Raw genomic sequence first — 20,865 nt, 5'->3', positions numbered from 1 at the left:
CATGTGTGTGTCTGTATGTGTGTGTATGCACACATGTGGGTAAATCCCTGTGTTCCTGAATAGGCTTTGATCATGACCAGGGATATAATAGAATGATGTCTTAGGGAGCATCTTCCTGGATTTTAAATATGAACAAGATTCTCCACTGCTGATAAAATGAGCTTTCTAAAATTCAGACTCATTTCACATCCCATGAAATCCTTCAATAGGCCTCCATTGCCCCCAATCTAAGTCCAATTTTTTTGCTCAACATGTGAGGTCTTTCAATTTGCCCCACCTTTCCTCTCCAGTTTTCTTTCTTTCCATGGGTCCAGCACTCCGCTCATGCAGAAACAGATATGAACTACCAATGCTCCATGTCCACTCATTTCTTGGTGTCTGCACAAGCTGTTTCCCATCTTGAATGTCCTTTTTTCAAGGACTTCTCTACCTGACTAACTCTTATTAACACCTTAGGACTGGGCAAAATACCACCTCCTCCAGGAAGGCTTCCTTGACCTCCTAAGACTGGGTTAGGAGCCCTTTGTGCTGGTTCTTTGGTGCCACGTGCACAGCCCTCCTGCAACCCTTTACCATAAGATATTTAAACTGCATCTTCACACTGGTTTCTGCTTTCCTGAGTTGAAAGCAAGCTATTAAAGGACAGAGGTTTTGTCTGATTCACCTTAATTTCCTCAGCCTTCAGCAGGGTGCCTGGTATAAGGTTGGTCTTCAGTAACTGATGTTGGTTGCATGAGTGAGTGAGAGATGAGTAAAAGGATGGAGGTGGGGAAGCTCTAAGGGCTGTTCATCTGGGGATTTTTGCCTCCCTCTTTGAATGAGAGAAATGGAGGTGAGTGAAAGCAGAGAATCAAAAGTGACAGGAGGTTCTGAAACTGAAGTGGCTAAGGACCTCCCTAGTAGCTCAGCTGGTAAAGGATCTTCCTGCAACACAGTTTGATTCCTGGATTGGGAAGATCCCCTGGAAAAGGGATAGGCTACCCACTCTAATATTCTTAGGCTTCCCTGGTGGCTCAGACTGTAAAGAATCTGCCTGCAATGCAGGAGACTTGGGTTCGATCCCTGGGTTGGGACGATTCCCTAGAAGAGGGCATGGCAGCCCACTCCAGTATTCTTGCCTGGAGAATCCCTGTGGACAGAGTAGCCTGGCGGGCTACAGTCCATGGGATCACATGACTGAGCAACTAAGCACATAGAGAAAAAGGGACCTCCCAGAGGCTTCCTCTTAACTCAGCCTCCAGGATCTACCTGAGTAAGAGGCAGCTGAAAGTGCCCCTGGCTTCCATGCTCCAGCCCAGAGGCCTAGGGTGCACTAGCATGACCCCACAGGACACTGGAGGGGCTCGGGCCCTGGCCTGGGTGGAGAGATGAGGATACCTGAGGAAAAGAGAACATAATGTAGAGTGAGGAGAAGTGACACAAGCATCACAAATCTCCCAGACCCTGCAGTCGGGTCTGCTCTGATGGCGTAAATGGTCAATGGGATGACCTTAATCTGGGGTTCCAGCCACTTTTCTGCCAATGCCTGCCTGGCTCCCATCTGCACCTTGCACCACGTGGCTGTGACGACTGTGGAAGGAATTGGAAGCACCAAGACGAGGCTACATCCTGTGCAGGTAACCAGAGGCTCTTCCCAAGGCTGCAGACCTGCTCTGGATTGCTGGGATGAGGATTGCATCCTGAGCCAAGGAGGCATTCTGGCCAGCCACCCCCCCACAATTCCTTGTGGAGGTCAGGGGCTAGCTGTGAGGTGGCAAGAGGAGACACCCGAGCCTGAAGCTCCCTCCTGTGTTTGAGTGGCTGGTGACATTGTATGGCCCTGTGGGAATCAAGAGATCAACTAGATCCGGTGGCTGGAGGTCTAGCTGTACCAGAGCTGGGGGGAGGAGGGGCAGAGGACCTTCCTCTCTGTGCCCAAGTGTGCTTAGGAAGCCCCCTGCCTTCTCGGATTGAAGATTCCAAATGCTGTGTGCCTTTGATCAAAAGCCCACCTACTCCCTGCTCCCTCCCACAGGAATTCCATTGCACCTCTCACCTCCCACCCACAGATCACCCAGACACAGGCTCATTAAAATGGCGGTTAGCAAGGGCTGAGTCAGAGACACATGGGTGTCTGACCAAGGCTTTCTCCCTGATGGTATAGGGCACCTGATGATGGGTTGAGATTGGGAACTCTTTGGGCAAGAGTGGGCAGTAGTCAGGGTTCTGTGGAGTGAGAAAGGATGTTCATAGACTAGGTGGAAGAGGGTCCACATGGGAGCAGAGCACAGTGGAAGGAAAGACTGCTGTTCCCAGTGCTCATGTTAAACTGAGGTCTTTGGGAGGGTGTAATCACAGAAGGTGTCTGAGCTAGACCCTTTTCTTAATATTCCCTGTACCATATCATTCGGATCTTGTCTTCCTTGCATCCCTGACATGAATCCTGGAGCCAGGGCTGCCAGTTGAGCAAGCTAATTATACCCCGAGATGGAGCATCTTGGACCAGTCATAGTGGGGTGAGGTGGTATTACATCAGAGTGGGGTGAGGTGGTATTACGTCACCTGTGTGGCTTCACTTCCTAGGCAGGAAAGTGGTAGGTTACTAAACTTGTCCAACTTGCAGCAGGGGTGAGAGGGTTAATGAGAGCTTGTAATTTACTTTGAAACAAATAGACGAAAGAAAGAAGGAACTATTTAAACACAGGGATCACATCCCTAGAATCAGGGGAAAGCCCTCCCTTTCCAATGGTACAGAGCCTTATTCCCGATGCACTTCTTTTGGCTCCAGATAAGCTTAGATTCCACTTTCCCTTGTCCGTTTGCATTTTCCTCTGGGATTCTATGACACCACATTTTCCCCCTCTCTCCGTGGTGGAACCATGTGCAGCCCCTCCTCAGCTCAGTCCCTAACCACTGCAGTGCCCTGGGTTCTGGCCTGGGCCCAGTCCCTTCTCCACCTTCATACTCTCCCGACATGAGTTTAAGGCCATCTCCATATCTTCAGGTCCAACCTCTCCTCAGAAATCAGACTCCGATTTCCAGCTGCCTACTTGAATCACTAGATGGATGTCTGATCTCAGACTTAACAAAAACTCTATTTCCTCCCAACTTCGTTCTCCTCTGGTCTTCCTCCGTCTGAGTCAATGGCAAAGCATCCACCCAATTGCTCACGACAAAAATCTAGGAGTCCCCTGTGATATTTGCATTACCCACACCCAGTCCATCCAGAAGTAATAGCTACTCTGCCTCCAGACTTTACAATGATTCTTCATTTGCTTCTCTGTCTCCCCTACTACTGTTTCATCCAAGTCACATCCCCTCCCGCCTAGGCCACGTCAGTGTCACGATCCCCTGTGTCTTCTCACGCCCCCACAGCCATTCTCTACGCAACAGCTAGAGTGATTCTTTAAAAACACAAATTCAATCATATCAAGCCCTGCTGAAATTCTCCGAAAGGCTTCCTGTCATCACACCCAGAATCACAGTCAGGATCCCTAATCCTGGCTGTGAAGAGCTGCAGCTCTGGCTGCTTCCTCTTCCCCCAGCTGACATCTCTCATCCCAGGGTTCCACCTGTCCCGGCCTTTCAGCAGATTTTCACACTGTCTGTGCTCAGAGCCTTTTTACTCACTGTTCCTTCTGCCTGGGTAACTTACTTCCTTGTTCCAAATCAAGTTCACCTTAAAGGTCGCTTTATCAGAATGGCCCTTCTGACCACTCCAAATAGCCACTAGTCGCTCTGAGTCATGTCATCTTGAACTAATTCTCTATATAGCACCAACCCTCACCTCGAATTTTCTTCTTTGTTTTTGTCAGTATTCCCCCCACAAGGATGTGAGCTTCATGAGACCAGGGACTTCATCTCTCTTCTACATGCTCCATCCCCAGGGCCTATACTATGCCTGGCACATAATAGATTCTCAGTAAATACTTCTCAAATGAATGACTATCTGTGCTAACATTCTAGCAATTTTACTTGACGTACATTTCAAGAGAGATTCCCAAGAGATTAAAAACTAATGTAGATGAGGAGAATTCCGTTGTAATAAAGATCTGGCAGGTCTGAAAACTCTGTGACATTCAATGCTTTCAGTGAATTCTATAGCACACACTCCCCAATTCTTAAATCTCCATCCATTGGACTTCAAGAATTGCCTTCACTTAAGAACACAGAGGCGTTCTAATTTGGAATAAAATGCATTCATCTGGTTGATTTTGGATTGTGGGGTAGTGTAGTTGAAAGAACCTGACACAGTTCTTGCATTCCCCACGTGCGATCTTACACACGTACGTAAATATCGTAAATCTTCCTCCTCTGTCTTTAGTGAAGAGAGTGGTTCTAATTGCCGCTGTTCTTTGAGGGGGGTGTTCTATTTATAACTGCCACTGGTTGACTCCCTACTCTGTGCTAGGTATGATGGCTAAGCGTTTTACATGAATGATCTCACTGAATTCTCAGCACAGCTCTGGAGATAAGTGCTAGGGTAGTGCCAAACAAACGGACAAGGTTTAGGGAGGCTTGGTAACCCAGCTGAGGTCACAGCTGCTAAGTGAGGACACTAGGCTTTGACTTTGGGCAGTGCAGACTGTCAACGCAAGCTGTCTTCAGTTGAGTCAAGTAGGGAGCCTGGCAGGGGTTCTGCCAACACAGGTGTCTATGTCATCTGCCCCTTTTAGGAGAGAATCGCCAAAAGTCATGGCTCTCAGTGTGGGTTCTGCACCCCCGGCATCGTCATGAGCATGTACACACTGCTTCGGAATCAGCCTGAGCCCACTGTTGAAGAAATCGAGAATGCTTTCCAAGGTATGGGCCTTGTGCAGGGCCCAGGAGGCAAAGGGGCAAGTGGGTTTCTGAGGAGGGGAGGGCAGGGGCAGAGTGAAGCCAGGAATGAACTAGGATTTCCAGGAACTTTTGAGGGAAAGGCTCAGGCTATCCCATCACGGTAGCTAAGATTTACTGGGAAATTGGCCCTTTCTTAATTTGAAGAGCACTTGGTTGGTTTGAAGACCTTCTGAGTTCTTATGCCTTAGTGTCCATCTTCCTGCACTGTCTTCCTGACCCTACTCTGTGCTGCGAAGGGTGACCTTGAGTGGCTGGCGTGGGAGGAGATCATCTGGGAAATTTCACAGAACCCAATGACATGGCATCTGCCCTGGCAGCTTCCCCAGAGCAGGGTTCCATGGGGCAAAGGCCATGTATGAGGAAGGCAGCCCTGATTCTTAGTCTTGAGCAGGGACTGGCTCCCCACTTTGCCTTCTGTGAATGGGCCCAGGTGGCTGGACCTGCTATGTCTTCCTCTGAATTGAATAGAGAAGGCTTCCCATCCATTCAATTTCTTTCAGTGCATCATTTATTCCAGTCAGTTATATGAAGTCTGGTCATATGTCAGGCACTAGACAGGGTACAAGGACACAGGAATGGAAGATAGCCCCTCTCCTCAAGGAGTCCATGTTCAGAAGGGGAAGAGAGTTTATAGTTTGATAAGCTCACTGATAAAGCTTTGACTAGGAGTCACCATGGGAGGACTTAGGGGGGGTACTCAATTCAGTCTAAGCATTCTAAAAAGGATTCCTGGAAGAAGTGGTAGATGTTTGGAAGTCAGGGGTACAAGTAAGAGGAGGATCATTCCAAAGAAAATAGAATATGTAAAGAGAGCATTTAACTGAGCTGGGAGCAAAGCCACAAACCCCTTAGCTGCCCTGGGGCCAGTGCTGACATTGCAGGTTTTTCCTCCGCCCACAGGAAACTTATGCCGCTGTACAGGCTACAGACCCATCCTCCAGGGCTTCCGGACCTTTGCCAAGGTGAGTGGGGGCTCTGGGACAGCAGTGGCCCAGTTCCTGAAGCAGCAACACTCAGGAATCACAGTTGGGAGCGATGCCAAGGGCATCTGGGTTACAGAGAAAAAAGATGAGTTAGCCAACTGGCAGGAACTTCTGCTGTAGGTACCTGGCAAGGACGCTGGGCTCTGCCATTCTTTTTTGGGGTGTAGGGGGAAGTGGTGGTTCTCGTCAATAGACCAGAGACTTTCCTTCCAGGAAAGGCCTGGAGAGCTGCTTCTGAAACAGACACGCCACCTAAGAGTAAACTTCCTACAGGGCGTTCGGGCTTGGTATCCTGCCTTGATGTCTGGCATGCTCGGCCATGGTGCAGGTGCTGAATGTGACATTTAGTAACAACCCAGCCTGACTCAGCACTCGAGTCCCTCCTCCCTTGCCATCCAGGCTGCTTTCTGCAACTGGCACTCTGCCGGATTTATGAAACTGCTAATTAGATCTCTAGATAGTGTGTGAAGCCCTGCAGTATTCATATAACTCTGAGTGAGAAACCACAGCTGGGATGAACAGGCACCGATTACATAAATGCAGCACACACACCTGCCATATGGCAAGGAGGACCGAGAGCTGGCTTCCTCTTTCTTTGCTTAATCTCCCCAGATTTCACCTGATTTCCCCAATGGGTCAAGTTGATCCTAACTCCTATCAAACTGTCTCATCTCAATTTGATTTTGGGTTGAGGGGAGAGTCACAGACTCCTGTGTCTTTCACTGACCTTAGAGTTGGTACAGTGCAAAAAAAGGAGTATTGTGTCCAAATAGTCCAAAAGGGTGGAGGTAGGACCTCTAAGGATGGGAAACAGCACACCCTGGTGAATGCTCTTGATATTGAGGAACCAGGAAGTATGAATTTAAATGAAAGTGATTGAAAGCTTAGATTCAGTCTGCAGACCTGGGTTCAAATCCCATTCCATCACTTAATTGATACATGATATTGGGCAAATTTCCTCGTTTCCAAAATGGAGATTATAATAATACCTACCTTAAAGTGCTTGTAGAAAGAACTCCTTGTAAAGCTCTTAGAACAGTGCCTGGCAGATCCTACATTTTCAGTAAACGGCAACATAAATTATGATGCTGGTACATTTTTTCCCGTTACCCAACATTTAATCTTCATGTGCTGCTTAGGCTTCCCTGAGAACCATGGATTGTTAATCTTGTCCATGTATTTATTTCATAGGAGGCTTCTCAAAGAAAGATAATCTGACCAGCCCTCCTAGTTTCTCAAAAGAGAAGGACTTTTGGGTGTAGCTGGAAAGTATCCTCCTTCTGAGAGTCAGAGTTTTATCATTGTTGAAATGGCTCCTAAGCCCCCTTTATAGCCATACCTCCCTCAATCCTGCTGCCTGGCAGTGTAGAGCAGAGTCAAGTACAGCTGGGTGCTTTAAGTAGCTCAAGTGACTGGCACACAGAGTGTGCTCAGAAGCTCATGCATGTTACTCACTGGAGCCCCCAAGGCCCTCTTCAGAGCCTTTTAACTCTTGTTTTACACACAGTTCTGACAAACTCAGGTATCTAGTTTACATGGCCACACTGGAAAAGAGTGAGGAAGGTATGCTATAGGAAGGCAGCCTGTTCACAGCAAGAAATGATAACAAAGAAGGAAATGAGGAATCATAAAAATAAACTTGAGCCTAATCATTTTAGCCTGGACTTCTCAGGTGGCGCAGTGGTAAAGAATCTGCCTGCCAATGCAGGAGATGCAAGAGATGCAGGTTTGATCTCTGGGTTGGGAAGATCCCCTGGAGGAAGAAATGGCAACGTATTCCAGTATTCTTGTCTGGAAAAGTCCATGGATAGAGGAATCTGATGGGTTACGGTCCATAGGGTTGCAAAGAGTCAGATATGACTGAGAGACTGAGCATGCACACACCCAGAAAGAGGAAATCTCTCTGGGGAAAAACCCTAATCTTATCCAGCCTCAGCAGACCTTGAGGGCAGTGACACATAATCGTACATCACAACAGTTTATGTCATAAAAAACATCAGTGAATTATTAAGAAAAAATATCTAAGTAAGAATGTGCTGGTACTTTAATTATTTGTGAAACATACTTTTGTGAAATACGTCCTCCCCCACAAGGATCAGGTGAGAGAGGCTGTTGTCTTACTGCATGCAGGGCCTAGTATTCCCCTACATTACTCCTTATCCAAAAAGAGAGATGAGAAGAGGCCCTCTTCTTTTTGTCCAAACACAGAGGGGAAAGGCAAAGTGTTGTTGTTTAGTCATGAAGTCATGTTCGATTCTTTGTGACCCCATGGACTGCAGCATACCAGGCTTCCCTGTCCTTCACTCTATCTCCTAGAATTTGCTCAAACTCATGTCCATTGAGTCACTGATGCCATCCAACCATCTCATCCTCTGTCACTCCCTTCTCCTCTTGCCCTCAATCTTTCCCAGCATCAGGTCTTTTCCAGTGAGTTGGCGCCTCATGTCAAGTGTCCAAACTATTGGAGCTTCAGCCTCAGTCCTTCTAATCAATGTTCAGGTTTGATTTCCTTTAGGATTGACTGGTTTGGTCTCTTTGCAGTCCAAGGGACTCTCAAGAGTAGTGGGGAGGTAGAAAATAGACAGCTCTGAGATCCAGTGGTAAAGTAGTGACTACAGGAGGGGTCTGCAAGCAGGGTGGTTGAGGCAAGTCTGAGAATTCTTGCAGGTTTCCAAAGGACCTTCAGCCTCCTTGGCTCTCTGAGAACTTCCTCAGGGACACTGATGAGCTGCGGCTCATCGTTTAGTAATTGGTGGCATGAACGCTGTCTTCCATGATTCATGTAGAGAAAGATTTCTCCCGACTACTCCCCTAGGAGCTGGCTGCTCTGGAAATGTGTCTAGGACTGAGCCTGGGAGTTTTCCCCACTCTTGTAGAACTCCAAGATTCTATAGTGTCTTCTGGGGCCCTGAGCTGAGACTTCTGCCTCCTTAGGGCAGATCAGTCAGGTAAACACTCCCTTTCCCACCTTCAGTGCATTGGTTTGGGGACGTAGCAATCTGGGCTCTAGTCTGTGCTCCGTCACTGGCACCTTGAGAGGTCTTGAACAAGTCCTCTGTCCATAGGTGTTGAGACCTGTACATACCCTCCCGAACAGGTCCATGGTGAGGAATAAAGAGTGTGAACTTTCTGGCAAGAAGTGCCTGATAAGGAGTGAGAGGCTGTCAGGCACATCCCTGACCCAGCTCTGGTCCTAGACATCTTTGGCAGGAGCCCCACAAAGATTCCAGCCTGGGAGGTGCCCAGGACTTGATGGTTTAGAAGTAGAGGCATGAGTGCTGTGAGAACCAATGGGAATTTCTCTCGGGGAGGCTTCCTCAGGAAGCAGTACGGAAGCAGGAAAGTGAGCACAAAAAGATGTTTTGATAAAATAGGACCTAGTTTTTATGGAGAAATTTTCTTAAAATTAAATTTCTCTGTTTACATATCCTCAAGTTATTTAATCTATATTTAACAAATGAGAGAAAGTAGCTAAAGCAGAGGCCCTCCCTATGGGCAGAGGCAAGTGGGCTCTGGGGGTGCAGTATCTGCTGCTCCTCTAGATGCTGGGGTGGGCTTCAAACCCAGGTTTCATTTGACAGGAATAATCTAGGTTCTTTAGCTTCTGTGAAAATTCTGCAAATATCTTTGTGTGATATTTGTGGTCATCTCTCTAGAATGGTGGATGCTGTGGAGGAAATGGGAACAACCCAAACTGCTGCATGAACCAGAAGAAAGACCACACGGTAAGTGGGTCTTTTTTGGCCTGGAAGCCTGAGGGCCAACCTCAGGTCAAAGGAGCCAGTGGGCTGTCTCCACACTCTGGGCTGTGGCAGCTGGAAGAGGAAACCATTATGCTCAAACTGTGAAGTTGGTGAATGTACACCTTAGCCCTGGATCCTCTGGCAAAACCTCTTTGTCCCTGCTTCCTGGGAGCTACCTCTCCCCCAACCCAACCTCCACCCCAACCAGCCTGCCTGGGGGCTGTGGATGAGCTCACTTGGACAGAGGGCTGGGCCAGCCCTATGGGGTATTTTAATGCAGGGGACAGTGTATCCCTTATCTTTTCCCCTTTCTAGCAGGTTACTCTCTCACCATCTTTATTCAACCCAGAGGAGTTCATGCCCCTGGATCCCACCCAGGAACCCATCTTCCCTCCAGAGTTGCTGGTAGGTGATGCCCCCTGAGCCCCTGGAGACCTGCTGAGTCCCACTAGCACCCACTGGGGTCTTTGTGTCCTCTTTCTCCTCTGGGTTTCAGCCTGAATTTTCCTTTGTTTCTCTTACTGCAGGTCCCTGTGCCGCATGTTCCCACAGGGACCCACACTTCTCCTCTTCCCATGTGTTGCTCACATGTGAGAAGTGGATCTGTCTGTCATACCGTGTACAGTAGTGGGAGCTCCAGAAGTGTTTGCTTACATTCTGCCTAAATCTCTTGTCTAAGCCCCAAAGCAATGCATTCTCCTTTCTGTAAGCTGTCCATTTATTTACAAAACAAACAAAGAAAAAAAAAAAAGCTGTGTTCAAAGGACACAATCCATGATCTGCAGCCCTGTCTTAAGGACCTCTCACACCCATTTTCTCACCTTGATGATCTTGCTCCTCCACACCAACATTTACGGCAAACAGAAAAAACTCAAGCCACTCTCAAAGATTCTCAGGTGCAGACTTTTCTAGGGGTGGTGAATGTATGAAGATGACTTTAAGAGTTCACTGGGCCAGAAAGAATGGCTTTGTAGCAGACCACCAGAATATCTTTCTCTGGATCATGAAACTTTAAAAAAACCATCAGTTTGATTTGGGGATTTTCCCTCCTGACTCTGCATCGCCCCTCATGCACTAGAAGCGGCCCTCCATTACGTTCCCTTCTGATAGCCCTGCTCCTGCCACCCCCTCCCCCCTCTCACCTCCTGGAGACAGTGTGGGACAGTGGAAGTCACCTTGTGGTGGCGACCTTCAGCAGGTCCCATAACCTTGATCCTCAGGCTTCTCCTTTACCTGCAAAAGAAGAGACTAACAGCGCGCCTTCTTCCCCGAGCTCTTCTAAAGACTAAATGAAATAATGTATGTGAAAGAGCTGTGACCCAAGTCCTGCCTCAGTACCAAGTGTTTCCCCTCGCTTCTTCCCTGACATGCACTTTCCCTCTGAATTCAGTACGAAGCAAATCCATAGTTCATCCTCTTGCAAACTGAAAGCAATGGCCCTGGGAATCACAGCGGGGAGGAGGAGGCCACACGGTAAGAAAATGGCATTTTCCAGAGGCTGAAAGACGTTCCACCGAAGCAGCTGCGTTTTGAAGGGGAGCGTGTGACCTGGATCCAAGCCTCCACCTTGAAGGAGTTGCTGGACCTCAAAGCTCAGCATCCCGAGGCCAAGCTGGTGGTGGGGAACACAGAGATCGGTAAGGGTGTGGGGCAGCTCTGGGTCAGTCTGTCCAGTTCAGCCCCTTGTGGCTCTGTGTGTCCTACTCTGCCTTCATTTCCCCACTTCATAGGTGGAGGTGATAGTGCCCCCTCTAAGGGGCTTCCCTGGTGGCTCAGACAGGAAAGAATCTGCCTGCAGTGTGGGAGACCTAGGTTTGATCCCTGGGTTGGGAAGATCCCCTGGAGAAGGGAATGGCTTCCCACTCCAATATTCTTGCTTTTAGAATTCCATGGACAGAGGTGCCTGGTGGGCCACAGTCCGTGGGGTCACCAAGAGTTGGACACAATTGAGCGACTAACACTCACTTTTCAAGGGTTGCTCTGAGTATTAACCAAGATCCTTGCTGATTGTTCTCCATAAACATTGACAGAGACCTGGCCCTATGCCAGGTATTCTGGGGGAGCCAGAGGTACCCAGATCACCTAGACCAGACTCCTTCCCTTGAGGGTCTCCCAGTCTGAGGGTAAGGGAGCAACGTGAGTCAAGTGTCTGGGCCAGTACCTGACAGACCCTAGGGGTTCCATGAATGTCACTCTCCTGCCCCCTTTTCCTGGGGGTGATGTGGTAAGGCAAGGAGGAAATGCCCAAGTGTGGCTGTGCTATGTTGCCCATGTCTGTGGCCACCTGCCCTGTGATGCCACCCCCCAGACGTGAGCCTCACAGAATGTAAACAGGCCAAGGAGGCTCCAGAGGTGCCACTCTCAGCCCCGGTGCTTGAAGACTCAGGAGCAGAGATGCCCCTAGCCCCTGCTAGGCTCAGTCCATTCCTACACCTGGTGTGGCCCGTTTCCCCTTGGCTGGGTCCCCAAGCCCAGTGAGGATCTGGGGAGAGGATGGAGGCACAGGTCAGGATGGTCTCAGAGGACCCTCAGAGGCCAGGGCCATCTCAGAGCAGCCCATTCTAGCCTGTCGGGGCTCCTATCTCTGGTTCTGGAAGAACCCCCCCACCCCAAGCCCTGGGTTCTGGTTGGTTCTGCAGCTGCAGAGAGGAGGGCCCGGCTCAGGTGTGTACTGGCAAAGTGCAGAACTGAACCACGCTTGTGAGCACATGTGCCATATGGAGTCCCCTGCTGCAACAACGGGACCCACTGGATGGCAGGGTGAGACGTGCTTCAGGTGATAGGATCGCGACGGCCTGTGCAGCCATGACCCGAGGGCCCAGGGTCACATGAGCTAAGGTGGAGAATGACTGGCTGGAAGAATCTTTGGGGCCCTTGGAGGTATGGCATATTCCTTACCAAGAATCACACAATGTCTTGGACTTAGTTAGATTCTAAGAGGAAAGGTATTCACAAAGTTATTACAAGCTCCAAACTAGAAAGAATTGCCTAAGATCACTTCACAGCTCTACTCCTCCTCCCTCCCACACCCTACCTCCCCCAGTGCAGCCGTCAGGCACCCTACCTCCCCCAGTGTAACCATCTACTGCCGTGATGTTGGGGGAAGCTGGGCATCGAGAAAACCTTATCAAGATGAATCACTTATTGCCCTCTCCCTTCTTTATTCTATGAGCTGATATTCAAACAGACCAGGCTTCTCAAAGCCTGCTCCACCCTTTAGAGACCCTTCACAGCACGTGAGAAGATGGTGGACGATGCACAGATATTTCCTTTTTAATCTTTTCTATTTGCAACCCTGTGGGTGGGGCTGGGAGGGGTGCTGTGCTGACTGGGTCTGAGGAATAGAGGCAGGTCTGTTCAGAGAGGTTTCTTACTTGGTTCACTGGAAGGACAGAAATCAAATACAGACATTTGGTCTCATCAAGCCATGCACCGTAAGAACTCAGACAGATATTGGGAACTGGGAGTTGATTTGAATTTTTCTCTCAGTCATTTTTCCTTTTTGTCTGAATGTTAGACCTTCATATTACATTACTATTATATCCCAACTCTAATAATTGCCCTGGTACTGAAATGTGCCCATTCTTAACTGTATAATTTAGGAAAGAAACTTAACCTCCTTGTGCTCCAGTTTCCTATCTATTGTTGTTGTTTAATGGCTCAGTCGTGTCTGACTCTTGGCGACCGCATGGACAGTAGCCCACCAGGCTCCTCTGTCCATGGCGTTTTCCAGACAAGAATACTAGAGTGAGTTGACATTTCCTTCTCCAGGGGATGTTCCCGACTCAGGGATCAAACCCATGTCTCCTAAATTGCATGCAGATTCGTTACCGTTGAGCCACCAGGAAACCCTTCTTATCTATGAACAGAGAAAATCACAGTATTTCATAGGATTATTATGAGGATTAAATGAGTTAAAATACGTAAAGTGTTTAGAAGGGTTTCTGACTTATTTTCATGCCCTTTTTCTAATATTGTGAATAAACACACATGCACATAGACACACATGAAGTCAAGTTCATCTTATTTGAGTTCTGATAAGAGAGAGAAAGACATAGCTTCCTGGCTGATCATGTGGAAACTGCACTTTATCCCATGTCTTGTCCATTGCACCTCCAAGTCCCGAGACACCTACGGAGCATGTGAAATCCGTGCTGTCTGCAGAGGTGGGAGCCCTGCAACTTGGGGCTTTTCGTTTCTTTCAAGGCATTGAGATGAAGTTTAAGAATCAGCTGTTTCCTATGATCATCTGCCCAGCCTGGATCCCTGAGCTGAATGCAGTGGAGCATGGACCTGAGGGTAAGGGGGGGCCCTGCCTGAGCCCACAGAGGGGCTGGCATCCTGGGGGTGGGTTGTGCAGAGGATGGTGGTAATCCTGCTGCACCCGCTTTTTCAAGAGTCACCCTGCACGGGGGAAGCAGACACCCTCACTGCTTTCCTCCACTGAGCATCCATGGTCGGGTACCAATGGGCTCGGAGCTTGATATTTTCAGTGATCATTCTCAATCCTGGCTGCACACAGACCCATTCATGAGAATAGGGGGTAGGTGGGGAGGGGGGTTGGGGTGCTTTGTTAAAAAGAAATGCCAAGAGTTCACCCTCAGAGATCTGATTTTGTTGAGAGTCACTGGTTTAGAGAGAAAAGCACTCTGGTTTTAGGCCTGGGCTTGAGTCCTGGCTCTTTTATTAACTGTGTGGCATTGGGCAGGTCACCAGACCTCTCTGGGCCTTAATTTCTTCACCCATATAAGGACGTGCATCCTGGTTCATCCTTACTCAGTTGCTATGAAGCTTCCTAGGAGCTGTGTGTGGAAGTGCTTCTTGAGCTGTGAGGTGGATGGCTGTCATTCCGAGCATGTGTTCCCAGGGATCTCCTTTGGAGCTGCTTGTACCCTGAGCTCTGTGGAAAAGACCCTGCTCGAGGCAGTTGCCAAGCTTCCCACCCAGAAAACGGAGGTGTTCAGAGGAGTCCTGGAGCAGCTGCGCTGGTTCTCTGGGAGGCAGGTCAAGTCTGTGGCGGTGAGTCCCTAGTTAGGGGCCCAGGATGGGCACTTTCCCCACAAGGTGAGGGGGCCAGTCTGGGTTCTATTACAGCCCGAATAGGCCTCAAACTTGTGTTTAGGATTTCCTGGGGGCTTGTTGAAAATGCAGACTCCTGGACCCTGCTCTCAGAGAACCTGACTGCAGATCTGGGTTGGGGCGCAGGGGTCAGGCTTTAACGAGCCCCACGGGCGCTTCTGATGTGACCCGAGGGCCACCCTGGGGGCGCGCGTGCTGTGACTCCATCTTCACCCCTGAGGCTGGAGAGATGGGGCCGCCTGCCCATCTATTTCTGAACTTAGCCGAGGCTGCCAGCAGGTGGATGAGAGAGAAGTTAGGGAGAAGCCAAAACAGGAAGGCGGACTGCCTTTCAGAGTCAGGGGTATAACCAGAAGTAAAGCCCCTTGAGAGGACAGAGAGGCCCATGCGTTGACTGCAATCAGCCTTCAGACGAGCCTCCAAATCCAGGGTTTGCAGATGGCGTTCTCACACTTGGCGCCATTTGAGTCTCACAACTGTTGATGGGGTTGGGAGGAAAGCTGACCCATTCTACTGTTGTAGCTGTTGTTTTAAATTAGAACAAAAAACAAAGCAAAACAACCTACTCCCATTCCCCTCGCCCTACCTGAAGCACCTCTTCCAATTACAGATAAGGAAACGCAAACCCAGAAAACTCTAAGTTCCCCAATTCAGATGAAATCTATTTGTGGGAAGGATTTTTCTTTTCCTCCCTGGAGCAACTGGTTTTCTTCCCCTTTTCTAATAATGGGAACTCTGTGTCTGATTCTCCTTATATTCTTTGCCAAAGAGGCTCAGTTAGAACACATTGTTCATCCTTAAGGCTTCCTATTCTCTTTCCTTGATCTTTGTCTTTTATTTCTCTTTCACTAACTCTCTACAGCCTCAGTGATAAACCGTCTCAGCCCTTTCAGAAAAAGGTTGGGTGAAATCAATCAAACAAAAAAATGTAAAGGAGCTGATCCTGGTTTACATATAGGTAAACTTCAGAGCTGGGACCCAACCCCAGGCGTTGGAATCTCAAGTTTTGCATGTTGCCCAAATGCCCGGGTTCTTACTGTGCTGGTCTGGTGTCTACAGTGGGTGGAGGATCTCAGAGCTCTCCCTTCAGCAGATGTCCCCCACCTTCCGCATTTGGGAGCCAGTTGTGTGAGCTGGACTTTCCTGGGGTGGGCTCTCACACATTCTCCTTGCTTGTCCTAGTCCATTGGAGGGAACATCATCACAGCCAGCCCCATCTCCGACCTCAACCCTGTGTTCATGGCCAGCGGGACCAAGCTGACCATCATGTCCAGAGGTGAGCTGCCTCATGCAGAGGTCAGGAAAGAGGGCCAGGGCTGGAGTGGAGTCTCACAGGATAAGTCACTTAATGCAGAAGCAGAACCCAAAGTTCAATAATGCAGCTTTCCTAAAGCTTGGATCCCTGGAAACTACAAAAGGAGATGCACCCAGGCTGGGGTCCAGGAGGGCTGGACCATCACTTTATTAAGAATTCACAATAGGACCTGTCACCCAGATGCCATACTCAGTGGTGTGTGCTGGGGCCAGAGTATGCCACTCAGCATAGCTGATGGCTGGGTTTTCAGGGAGTCTGAGTATTTGTTAAGCATGGCTATTATTAAACAGTAAACTATATACCCTCACAATGAAATAAATTATATTAAAAACAAAGGTAATAAATACTCAAAATTCACCATTTCCTCATTATTTTCCTTCATTTTGCAGCTGTCTATATCTTTGAGGTTATTTCCATTTATTCCATTTGTAGACTAGAAATGCTATGTAATAGTTTACTCCTGTGCCTCTTTCCTTGCTCAAGGGTTTCCCCAAGACCACCTCTAGGTTTAAGGACTTTCAGGAGGACAAGGAAGACTCACAGGACTCAGTGTTGAGTCCACTCATGGCTATGACTTATTACAGAAGGAGAATAGAGAGCAAAATCAGCAAAGGGAAGAGAAGCATGGGGCAGAAGAAACCAGGCACAAGCTTCCAGGGCCTCCTCCCAGGGGAGTCACACAGGACACGCTCATTCTCCCCAGGAATAACTTGACCTGTGACAACACACATGAAGGATTGTCTACTGGGAACGCTCGTTAGAGACTCAGCACCCTGGGCTTTTAGTGGGGCTGGTCATGTAGCTCTGCCTGGCATGTACCAGAAGTCCAGACTTCCAGAAGGAAAGTCAGGTGTTGACCATAAACCATATGATTTGTACAAACATTTTAGGCATTGTGAGCTGTTCTTATCAGGGAATGGTGGGAACTCTCCTGAAAGCTAAGGTCCCAGAGGACAGCCAGTGGCCAGCCTTGTAAGCAGACCTCTCAGAGGGTGGTAGGCCTGCTGTGTCAACTCTTTGCTACCCTCTTTTCAACTTCACACTGAGCTATGCTGCTCTGGTAGCTTGACATTGGCCATTGTAGAAGTATTTATACCACAGAAGCTTGTGAATGCTAAGAGTCAGGGCTTTTTCTTAAAGAACTGATTGTTAAGCTGTCACCAACACATCAATGCTTAAGGGTTTCGGATGGAGCACCTGGGTCCCTGCCGTGCCAGCCACTCCCTCTGACTGTGGGCATCAGGGGCCAGGAAGGAGAATTCCCCTGGTGATCTGTCCCGTGCTTTCTCACACTGGTCCCTCTCTGTCTTGCCTCTGTACAGGCACCAGAAGAACAGTTCCAATGGACCACACCTTCTTCCCCAGCTACAGAAAGACCCTGCTGGGTCCAGAGGAGATACTGCTCTCCATTGAGATCCCCTACAGCAGGGAGGTGAGACGCTGTCAGAACAACCCAAATCAGCCCTGCTCCTGCCAGGCTCCAGACGAAGAGATCAGAGTCTGCCTCAAGGACTAGGCTTAGCATCTCTCCACTTTAACACTGATGTTCTTGTCTCTGAGCCTGGCCTTTATTAACAAACCATATTCCTTTCTGGACAATGAGGAGTTTCAGGGTATTGGGCACAGGGCACAGACAAGGAAACCAGACAGGTAGATGTATGGTTCTGAACAAGTCATTCATCTTTCTGAGCCCCAAATCCTCATCTGTAAAACGGGCCCACATTTACTGACTGTGCAGATTATTGCGAGGACTGGAAAGAAAGGATTCATAAGGTTCCTGGCGGGTGTCTGGGAGCCGGTGGGGATCAGCAGCTGGTGCTAGTGACACAATTCCAAGAATATACCCAGCTGTGGTAAATCTCTGCCCCAGTTTTCATATGATGAGGCATGCAATGTGCGTGCCAGATGGAGTGGCACCTCCATGTGAGTCAGGGCCTCATCTGTTAAACTTGGGCTCGACCAGGTGCTTTTTCACCCATCATGCCCTGGGTTCCCTTGGATGGGTTTCTGCTTCATGGGAGGGTTTTCTGGCCTGGTGGGGCAGGTCTGGGATCCTCTGGCCACCTTGCTTGTGTTCCTTGGGGCCTGTGGTATCCTGACCTGGCGTGGTTTTGTCCTACACATTCCATGGGCATTTAGAAGAGTGATCTGGGAAAGGCCGGGCACCAGCAGTAAGGAGAGTATTAAGGGTTTACAGAGCTGGTGCTCTAGCAAGTGCCACAAGGCATGTCTGCCCTTGCTGATTTTGACCTCCTTAATGAGAATGCTGATTCAATTAAAGCAGTTATGTCCCTGTGGTGTTTCTTAATGATTTTCCAGCTTGTCTTTATAGGCTATTTTGAACAGTGATTCCCAGAGTTTTTGTATTTCACAGATCAATAGATTTTTTTAAAAAAACTTATGAGATGGGGAAAGAAGGAGGAAACGGTCCAGTTTGTATTCTCCTGGGTAGAGATGTAAACAAAAAACATTTCATAAATGAAAGATTTTCATACCAAGAATTTGGAAGTCTTTCTCAAGAAAGAACAGCCGATGGCCTGACCCTGACCCTGCATGAACCCTGGGGAAAATGTTGCTTTGGGCTAGCGCAGTCCTGGAAGTGGTTGGAACCTCTGTTGCAGAATCAAGTTCAGCTCTGGGCTCATAGCCCCAGTGCTATGTTAGACATCAGAAATCTTATCAGGAGGGCTCTCCTTGGCTTCTTCAGCAAAAGCCCGAGGTCATTTTGAACCTCAACAGTGCTTCTCCAATACACTTTCCCTTAAACCTCCCACCACTGATGCTCATCAGAACTTGGTGCCAGGGACACTTCAAACCTTGTGCAGAACCTGACACAGATGGGTCTTTACCTAGAAACTACTCACACTCTCTTCCCATCTCCAAAGACAGAGCCTGGCTTGGACCCAGGGGAAATGTATGCTCAAAGCACAAAGAAAGCTACTGTTTCATAGTGTGAGTCTTCCTTTCAGGAAAAGAGAATTCTAACTGAAGCCAGTAGACTGGTGGGAGAGACAAGTCAGGGAGAGCATCTATGGAGGCCCCAAGCTGACACTGGGTTTCAACACCCTTTGGCATCTCATTGTATCTGCTTGAGAGGCAGTCATGTTGATAGAGGCTTTGGCACAGCGCCTGGCTGTGTCCCTGGACTTCCTGTTTTCCTGACCAATGGTCAGAAATCCTGACCCTTTCCCAGTTTCTGGGAATGCTACCTGGAAATCCCCTGGGAAAGGCGGTAGTTATGTCCTCATCTTTGACCCCCACCACCAGCTCCTGGCTGCTCTGTGATGGTCTTCTGACTTCACCGCACCCTTCCTGCTTCAGACTCATTGTTTGCAGCCTTTGCAAAGCAACGTGGGAAAGAGGTATTTTTCTGTTATTTTTAGGATGAGTTTTTCTCAGCATTCAAGCAGGCAAACCGGAGAGAAGATGACATAGCCAAGGTGACCTGCGGCATGAGAGTCCTGTTCCAGCCAGGAAGCATGCAGGTAAAGGAGCTAGCCCTCTGCTATGGCGGAATGGCGGACAGAACCATCTCAGCCCTCAAGACCACGGAGAGTCAGCTGTCGAAGTAAGAGCTGAAACTGTAACAAAGTTACTGCTGCTCCTGCTACTGTGATTACCAGTAGTGCTACCATTGCTGCAACTATTGCTATTACTACTGCTACTACCAGAGCTGCTACCACTACTATGATTACAGCTGCCACTAGTGGTATTACTCGTAGTAGTATTGCTGCTGCTGTACTACTGATAGCATTACTACTGCTGCTGCTACTATGAGTACTATTACTACTTATTTCTACAGCCACAACTACTATTACTACTGCTGCTGCTGCTGCTTTTATTACTCCAAGTACTACTGCTGCTGCTACTATGAGTACTATTACTACTTATTTCTACAGCCACAACTACTATTACTACTGCTGCTGCTGCTTTTGTTACTCCAACTACTACTGCTGCTGCTACTATTAGTACTATTACTACTTATTTCTACAGCCACAACTACTATTACTACTGCTGCTGCTGCTTTTGTTACTCCAACTACTACTGCTGCTGCTACTATTAGTACTATTACTACTTATTTCTACAGCCACAACTACTATTACTACTGCTGCTGCTGCTGTTTTTATTACTCCAATTACTACTGCTGCTGCTACTATTACTACTTATTTCTACAGCCACAACTACTATTACTACTGCTGCTGCTGCTGCTTTTATTACTCCAATTACTACTGCTGCTGCTACTATGAGTACTATTACTACTTATTTCTACAGCCACAACTACTATTACTACTGCTGCTGCTGCTTTTGTTACTCCAACTACTACTGCTGCTGCTACTATTAGTACTATTACTACTTATTTCTACAGCCACAACTACTATTACTACTGCTGCTGCTGCTTTTGTTACTCCAACTACTACTGCTGCTGCTACTATTAGTACTATTACTACTTATTTCTACAACCACAACTACTATTACTACTGCTGCTGCTGCTGTTTTTATTACTCCAATTACTACTGCTGCTGCTACTATTACTACTTATTTCTACAGCCACAACTACTATTACTACTGCTGCTGCTGCTGCTTTTATTACTCCAAGTACTACTGCTGCTGCTACTATGAGTACTATTACTACTTATTTCTACAGCCACAACTACTATTACTACTGCTGCTGCTGCTTTTATTACTCCAATTACTACTGCTGCTGCTACTATGAGTACTATTACTACTTATTTCTACAGCCACAACTACTATTACTACTGCTGCTGCTGCTTTTATTACTCCAAGTACTACTGCTGCTGCTACTATTAGTACTATTACTACTTATTTCTACAGCCACAACTACTATTACTACTGCTGCTGCTGCTTTTATTACTCCAATTACTACTGCTGCTGCTACTATGAGTACTATTACTACTTATTTCTA

General features: G+C 48.1%; 1 protein-coding gene across 1 annotated transcript in view; it reads left to right on the top strand.

The window, feature by feature from the left end:
• XDH (xanthine dehydrogenase) overlaps positions 1-20,865 on the top strand; it is a gene marked incomplete at its 3' end in the record, with an annotated part of 60,723 nt that overhangs the window by 8,228 nt on the left and 31,630 nt on the right. Inside the window, 11 exon segments of the mRNA NM_001290869.1 lie at positions 1,508-1,616; positions 4,656-4,782; positions 5,722-5,783; positions 9,461-9,529; positions 9,863-9,952; positions 11,043-11,184; positions 13,754-13,846; positions 14,415-14,566; positions 15,809-15,902; positions 17,264-17,373; positions 19,325-19,509. Of these exon segments, the coding sequence (NP_001277798.1) occupies positions 1,508-1,616; positions 4,656-4,782; positions 5,722-5,783; positions 9,461-9,529; positions 9,863-9,952; positions 11,043-11,184; positions 13,754-13,846; positions 14,415-14,566; positions 15,809-15,902; positions 17,264-17,373; positions 19,325-19,509 (1,233 nt within the window).

The sequence above is a fragment of the Bubalus bubalis genome, chromosome 12, assembly GCF_019923935.1.
Source record: "Bubalus bubalis isolate 160015118507 breed Murrah chromosome 12, NDDB_SH_1, whole genome shotgun sequence".
In the NCBI taxonomy this organism is placed as follows: Eukaryota; Metazoa; Chordata; class Mammalia; order Artiodactyla; family Bovidae; genus Bubalus; species Bubalus bubalis.
The sequence above is the reverse complement of the archived record's forward strand: the minus strand, read 5'-3'. Positions and strand labels throughout refer to the sequence as shown.